Here is an 8,355-nt window from a genome sequence, read left to right on the forward strand (position 1 = left end):
AGAATAAACTTTAACCACTGTGCAAGATAAAAAACTGTAAAATCATTTTATACCTTTGAGATTTGGAAAGAGTAACATAAAATGACAAAGTTTATATATTCATTTTACACACATTAATAAATATAAAATGATTATAAAAGAGTAAACTTTTTCAATTTTTAAAAAATATCTCTGATTCAAATTACCACTACCATCTTCATTGAGTAATATGTGGTTCACTATGTAAACCTATGGTCGTAGTAACTTTAAAAGATATAATTAGATAAATAATTAAACGTTAGACTAACAAATTACGATGTTGCGGGTTGTTGTGTGTGGCTGAGGGAGAGTATGGAGACGAGAAAGAAACAAATTGGATAAGTGAGGAAGGTGAATTAGGGTTAGGCAAGGGTTTTTGATTTTTTTTTTTCAATTGAGGCAACAATATGGATGACAGAGAAAATGTTGAAGTGAAAGAGATGAAATGGTTTATTTTTTATTTTTTTTTTGTTTTGAGAATGAAAATTATTTAAATATCCTTGATCTTACAACTTAGAATCCATAATATATGAGGATATTTTTGTCTAGTATAATCCAGTACACATTGTTAAAATGTACCAACTGAAAAATAGACGTACGCGCATTAACAAACCCCTATATATATATATATATATATATATATATATATATATATATTATACTTATACTTCTAAGTTTATTAAATATTATTTTATCAAACAACGTTCATGTTATATTATTATATAGTATTTTTAAAGTTTAAAATAATAATACTTAAAAATCTATAATAAATATGGTAGACTCTATTTGCCGACGAGTTGATAAATGGTCATTAGACTATCAAAGGATCAAAGGTAGTATTTTTATTATATTAATCGAGTAGTTGAGATGACAGTTTTACTAAAAAGAGCAAACTGTCAAGGTGAAGCGGATTAAAATAAAATTATTTTGATTAAACTCCTAATCAAAATTAAAAAAGTTTAAACCGTAATTAGGCTATGTATAATGAAAAATAGATAATAGGTTAGACATTAATTATATATTTATTATTCTGATATTTGGATCGAACTATATCTTTAACATTTGAGAACCTTTAACACGTAGTGTTGATGAACAGAAAATATTTAGAACAGGAACAGTGGACGATCAATCCTTAGATAGTAATTTTATAGTAATAAGTTTTCCATATAAAGTTTAATTTTGTAGCAATTAAGACAAGATGTTATATGAGAAGATTACGGGCTCAACTAGAGCTGAATATTATCTTCCGAAGAACAGTCTTGGAAGAGCCGAAGTTTCTAATGTATTTAATACATAGTACAATGCTACATCAGAATGAAGCATTCATTGTTCCTCTTCGAGAATACGCCTGACTTCATTTGCGAGATCAATGACATGTTTGTCTTTGCATCCTAAAGCATGATCAGTAAAGAGGTCAAAAAAAATATAAAACAAAAGGGAAACTTTAAGAGAAAAGTTGAAATAACATGAACTATTTGAAGAACCTCACCTATTTGAAGAAGAGCCTTTTCAAGATTGAAAAGATAATCTCTGTTGGGTCCTGCAGGTCCTTCAGCCTGAATTATTTGCCTGTAAGATGAAAAAGAAAGAGCACAGAGGCAATAACATGAACGTGAGTCTAAGTTTTCACAAGGCATGATAATCGATAAATCATTGTTTTGCAACCAAATTCAGTTCAGTGAAACGTGAATCCATCTTCCTTCTTTATTCTGTTTGTTGCTTTGGTAAGAGAGATTTTTCATTTAAAAGGCTCTAAAAAGATATCCAAACACAGCAATCTGTCAGTGATATTGGGGAGAGCTGAGGGCTACCAAAAACTACAGTTGCTACTAGAAAGATAATTTAACTAGGGAAAAGAAACAACTTAAGAGAGAAGATATTTGATTTTATAGAGAGGTGTTAGTCATTTGGAGTGGTGCTGTATGTGATAAGCCATGAACATGGTGTTACTATCTATCATTGTTAGAAGTAGAGTTTAAGCCACATTCTAATATAGTATCAGAGGCATTAAAGCTTATTCTAGCGAGTTCTAAGTGAGTATTTTTGTTTTCACCCGTTGTTGGACCATTATTGGATCACCCAATTTCTACTATCACGCACGAGATGTTTATATCTCGGTGTGAAGGAGATGTGTTGGAAGTCCCACATCGATTAGAAATAAGATCAATTTATAATATATAAGTAAGGTGCAAACCTCACCTTACAAGCCGGTTTTGTGGGATTGAGTTAGGCTTAAAAAAAAACCCACTTTCCAATAATTATCTCAGTTTTTGTTTTTAAGCTATTTTTTTCTTTTAAAAAGCATTCAACACACTCTAAAACTTTCACTATTTTAAGTTCCAAGTCCTGAGCCAGGAACTCCGAACTTATTTTCACTATTTTCTGTAAAGTTGAATACATGGATTGAAGATAAATACCTCGCAATCTCTTCATCAGAAGCAGGGCCCAAATAATTTACATTAGCTTTCTTGTCTGCAGTTGCTATATATCTGTAACATGCTCTCATTAGTTATTATGATCAAAACATGCAAAAGGGGAAGAAAGTTTATAAGGTAGGTTCTTTCACTTACACCATCACTCCGGAAACCGCTGGAGATGTAGCAGTAAGGTCCTGAAATAAAGTTCACTCATATCTATTTTCATAAGTGGAAAAACTACTAATGTAATGCAAAACAAAATAAGGCACTCTAAAAAATAACCTTATTATGTGGCACTTACAGTATAAAAATCAAGGTATTCCTTTTTGTCGTATTGCTTCTCCCTTACTTCCAGATACTGTGCAGTAAAATCACACTTCAATATACATATCAATCTAAATTATGAATATTTGACATAAAAGAAGTCTCTTGGAACATGACAGTATTGTTTTTATGATATAATAACGTCAAATATGTGGTTATTATCACCATTGAGTCCTATAATATGATTCCATTTCTATGCAAACTCGATATTACAACATTGTCGTATACTTGTTGGTTTGAACAAGGGATTCTAATTTTATCGTTGTCAAAGGAAACAGGATTTGGCAGACCTTCAGATATATTATTGCACATGTAATAAGAACATAATCAGGATAGGAAGCCTATCCAAATATCATTGCTCTATGCAGACATGGAGTTAATTGCAAACCAGAAAAGGGCTAGCAGAATCTTATCCATCTAAAAATGCACAGCAAAAATCATAGTACTAATTCATTCATTTAAGATAGTAAGGATCACAAAGCCTAGTCATTCTCATATGTTCTAACTGAAGCATAGTGTTCAAGCTTAAGTTTAAGACTTAGATCCCTCTTTTTTTAATTCATCACACCAAAGGTTACATAAAGAACCTTAAATTATCAGTGTTGTTCAGTAAGAGACTTTCTGATTATCTCTGCGCTTATATGTAGTAGTACCATAAACAGTTTATTTAGTATAGGAAGAAATCAATATCTCAGTCATTTTTATTTTTATCTACATCACTACATAATTGAGTGCCTATAATTCAGGGATTAAATGCACTGTTTACAGTGAGTGGGGAGAATTTCCTTATGTTAATATATACAAGCAACTTAATACAAGCACCTCGATTCATAACAGCATAAAGTATGCATATTGGAAATGAAAATATAAAGAAAAGGCACAATCTCTAAGGTGACAGACCAAACAATACATTTTATAAGATAAGTGAACATAGTTATTGGGGAAAAACATATACTTATGTTTGAATTTTAGTTGCAGCATAATAATATTCCAATAACGTAAAATATTTTAAAAAGCATACTGTTAATGCAGTTTCTGCATCTTCTTCCTTTGAGATCTTGTAAGCAGCTCCCCACTATTTCCTTGTAAAATAAAGCAAGTATCAAATATAGATTGCATTTGATAATTTTGATTCTCAAGAAATCGAAAATTATGTTATACGATATATATGAATTCACATAGTAATTGAAAAACAAGAAATACTCAGAAGGCCAAAGTAATCCGGAAATAAGAACTAAATGTGGAAGCATGATTAGGCAATAACAAATGAAACTTTACTTTTACAACTGGTTCTGATTTGATTCCTTAAAATACTAAACATACTCTTAGTAATTATACCATACTTGCTAGTGCAAAGAGGCTCTCTCTTTGTAGAGATTCAATAAATGGTACACAATTACAAAATAGATATATCAACATTATATCTCGCCAAATAACGTTCTTTTTCTTAAGCATTAATTGTAGGAATAACAGCTATACGGGAAATAATTTCATTAGTCTTCACCAACAGAAAAAAATACTAAGGAAACAAAGCAAAAGGAACATCCAGACGGGTTTTCCACTCTAGCTAACCCTTTCCACCCTAAAAAAAGGAAATTTTATTGCCTAGATATCATAATATAATAATCATATGCTGTCAAGTAAAGACGCCAATTTCCATCAAATTAATCATATAATATGCTATCATATGAACATCATAAACGTAGTCATCATACTTTGCTTGCACACTCATACTAGAACAACTGCATAAACTTCACACAACAATGGAATAGATGAAATACGGAACCGGTAATCATTAATAAATCAACCTGAATAATGGGGAAAAAATTATAAAATTTGGAAATATTTACACATATTTCTCCTGGAGCAGGCTCCAGGGTCACTGTTCTTCCAGGGAACTCAGGGGTCCCTCTGTGATCAGTAGAGCCTAAAAGGGAAAACCCAGATAAGAACAAACCAAAGAGATTGTGTTTGATGCATTAAGGGATAACAACAGTGAGGGGAAAAAGAGAAAAACGATACCTTGGTAGAAGACACGTCGATAGCCTTTGATGAAACCAATAACACGTTCATCATAGTGAAACCCAGCTTTGGAGATCAAGGAACCATACCCAAATACCCACATTACCATTTTTTTTTATTTTTACTTAAAGGTTATCACTTTCGACTTTTAGGATTATTATAGTGACGAAAATTTGGATAAAAGAGAGGTTGATTGGTTCAGTTGCAACACAACTTTACTGAACCAGAGCATAGGTTTTGCTAAAGCCTTGGTTTTATCACAACCGAGAAACGACAAAATATAAAGCAAATCACATGAGACAGCAGTCACTGACTCGTTGGGGGAACGAAAGATCTTAGAATATCAAATGCTTTTGATTCTTTCTTTCTTTTCAAACATTTTCCTGCGTTCATTCTTCTTAAATATTAAATTATTCTTTTCGCATAAATATTGTATGGTTGTGATTGGACAGTTTTTTATTTATTTAAAACTAAATAAGAATTACAGGTGATAGAAATAGTAAATCTTCCATTGTTTCTATTAATTTTTTATATCCGGTTACTTAATATTTTTAATTAATTTCTGTTACCTATTAGTTTTGAATGATGTTCTAACTTACCTTTTGGATCAAATACCATTATTTTTTTTATAATATCTAGAAACGAAGGAATTTTTTCTATTTTTCTTTTGTAGTTATTTTTATTTATTATAATTATATATTTATTGTCTTTAGAATTAGAACTAAAATCGTGATAAAATCTTTTTATCTTTCAGTAAATTATCTGTTCTTCAAAAAATTCTTTTTTACACAAAATATTTATCACAATGTTAAACATTTGTCTATTAAATGTAAACAAGTCATAGATTTGGAAATTAAGACATTGAAAAAGAATAATATGTTGCAATTTGATGTCAAAATGTTTTTTCTACGTGGGAATCTTGAAGAAAAAATATATGTGGAGGTACCACCTAGACATACAGGATAGATTGAGGGAAACATAATATTGAGGCAAATATAATATGTAACTAAAAAACATTGTATAGAATGAAACAATTTTTTTAAGTATGATTTAAGAGGTTCACCGAAATTATGACGAGTCTTCAAATATAAACAAATTGAGACAAAAATAATATGTAACTAAAAAAAACATTGTATGGAATGAAAGAGTCTCCTAAAACATGATTTGGGAGGTTCATCAAAGTCATGATGAGTTTCCAAATATAAACAAGAGTCAAGGAAATCACACTTTGTTTATTAAGCATTCTAATTCAAGTGGAGTAATAATTTTGTTAGTATATGTAGATGATATTATTGTAATTGGAATTAATAAACATAAACAACAAAGATTAAGTCAATGTCTAGTAAGAGAATTTGAAATTAAGACCTTTGGGAAAATTGAAATATTTTCTAGGAATTAAAGTTACTTTCTCCAATAAAGGGATTTCTATATCTCAACAAAAGTATACTACTAATCTGTTGCAAGAAACATGTAAAATGACCTGCAAACCAGTGAGCACACTTGTTGATCCAAATGTAAAGTTGGGAAAAGAAGAGGATGATATGGTTGTTGATAAAGAAATGTATCAAAGATTTATAGGAAGACTTATTTATTTAGTTTAGTAAGTCAGTTTATGCATAAACCAAAGGAAGCCTATTAAGAAGTTGCTCTTAGGATTGTTCAATATTTGAAAGGGGCACCAAAAAGAGGAATTTTGTTAAAAAGAAACAAGCATGTCAGTTTTGAAACACATATTGATATATGCAGGTTTAGTTGTTGATAGAAGATTGACTATTGGTTATTGCATTTTCCTTGGTGGAAACTTGGTAACTTCGAAGACTAAAAGGCAAAGTGTCGTAGTCAGATCCTATGCTACAGTAGAATTTTGAGCAATGCCTCAAGAGATATGTGAGCTATTGTGGCTAAAAATTAGACCAGAAGACTTGAAGATAAAATGGGATGGACCTATAAAGCTATATTGTGACAACAAATCTATAATTAGCATAGTACATATTCCAGTACAACATAATAGAACCAAGTATATTGAAGTGGAGAAATATTTTATTAAAGAAAAGCTTAACACCAACATGATTTGAACACTATATGTTTCTTCTCAATGACAACTTATAGATATACTTACCAAAGGGCTGAACAATAATAGTTTTGAAAGAGTTATATCCAAGTTGGGAATGAAAAACATTTATTCACTATCTTGAGGGGGAATGTTGAAATATTTAAAGAAACTTTTTGATGTTATTCTTATTTGTTATATTATGTATTTATTATGCTTTAATTCTGTATATTTTATTTTTTTTCTAAAATTGTTCGGAAAGATTATTGTATATATATTTAATGTGTATAATGAAAAAAAAAGTAAGTGAGAATCGTTTTACTCTCTATTATTCTTGAGAATGTTTATCTCTAACTAATAATTTTTCTCTCACAGGTCGTATCAAACAAAAATTAAGTGCCTTTCTAAACTAATATGGTATAAAGAAGAGCCCAAGTCATCGAAGGAACAAAACAACCTATTGGATATGTTGATTGAGTAAAAAAGAAGGTTTTAAGGTAATTTTGAAGTGTAAACAAAAGAAAATGACAAAAGCTAGGGGTTAAAAATCAATAAATGCATTGAAAAGTAAATGAGAGTTATACAAAAGAAATCAGATATTGTAAAATGAAAGAATTAAATGATTCAACCTAGGCATTAGACAAACCTAAAGGTATTAAACAACCCTAAGGACATTAGATGACCGTAAAGGCATTAGACGACCCTCATGGCATTAGACAACTCTAAAGGCATTAAACAACTTTAAAGGCATTAGACGACTCAAAGACATTAGAGGAAGCAAAGGCATTTACTCATAACTACATCATCTAATACTCAACAATTAATAAGTGTTGACGGATTGACAAGCGTACCAAATTGTTCAAGTAATATAATTGGTAAAACCCAATATCGTTCTTCCCAAGAGACTCAAAAGGCTTTCTCGTTCACGTGAATTAAAATAATAAGACTTGAAAATAAAAATAATTAATCTGATTTGAGAACAAAAAATATTAACATGCAAAAGAGATTGATTCAAATGACAAGAAGAAAACAATGGATGAATGGAGTTGTTGGGGGTTTACAATTTCATCATTTTCCGCTCTCTCTTATCTACTCCTCTTGAATTATTAGTTTGATTAATTAATTGTCATGCAACTTTCTTAGCCTACCCTTAACCCGACCTCTCGGCGAAAAGAGCCTAATATTAACTACTGGCTTGCTATCCCTAGCCTCCCCTAGCAATTAGTACAACATTATAGAGCAGAAGTTAAAAGCAATTGATCGTCCTACCCCTATCCCTAGGTGGTATTGCAAAATCAAGGAATTACTCACCAGTTCATGACATTACTGTACATCCCCGTATCAATAAAGACAAACAACAGTTATCGAATGAGTTAAACGATAAAGGCATTAAGTACAAATGAGAACCCAACAATTAACAATCAAACATATGGAAACCACATAAATAATCAAGAGTTTCAATAAAAGAGAGTATCAAAAGATTACATTGTTTCCCCCAACAACAATAGGGTTTAGTTCACCATT

General features: G+C 30.6%; 1 protein-coding gene across 1 annotated transcript; it reads right to left on the reverse strand.

Annotated features, from left to right (window-relative positions):
• Positions 1-1,150: 1,150 nt before the first annotated feature.
• LOC106764169 (gamma-glutamylcyclotransferase 2-3) lies at positions 1,151-5,111 on the reverse strand. The gene is made up of 8 exons (XM_014648404.1): positions 4,782-5,111; positions 4,610-4,686; positions 3,781-3,834; positions 2,737-2,793; positions 2,589-2,629; positions 2,436-2,507; positions 1,508-1,587; positions 1,151-1,409 (listed from the first exon to the last, which is right to left on the reverse strand). Exons 1-8 carry the CDS (start codon positions 4,888-4,890, stop codon positions 1,342-1,344), a joined length of 558 nt encoding a protein of 185 aa, XP_014503890.1. The 5' UTR covers positions 4,891-5,111; the 3' UTR covers positions 1,151-1,341.
• Between the last annotated feature and the right edge of the window lie 3,244 nt (positions 5,112-8,355).

The sequence above is a fragment of the Vigna radiata genome, chromosome 6, assembly GCF_000741045.1.
Source record: "Vigna radiata var. radiata cultivar VC1973A chromosome 6, Vradiata_ver6, whole genome shotgun sequence".
Lineage (NCBI taxonomy): Eukaryota > Viridiplantae > Streptophyta > Magnoliopsida > Fabales > Fabaceae > Vigna > Vigna radiata.

Bases quoted from the DNA above. Each gene is read 5' to 3' on its own strand.
- LOC106764169 (XM_014648404.1), bottom strand. From the start codon at position 4,890: ATGGTAATGTGGGTATTTGGGTATGGTTCCTTGATCTCCAAAGCTGGG. The intron at 3,835-4,609 runs GTAAATATTTCC...ACAAGGAAATAG, and splicing joins CTGCTCCAGGAGAAATATGT to TGGGGAGCTGCTTACAAGAT. The intron at 2,630-2,736 runs GTAAGTGCCACA...ACTTTATTTCAG, and splicing joins AATACCTTGATTTTTATACT to GACCTTACTGCTACATCTCC.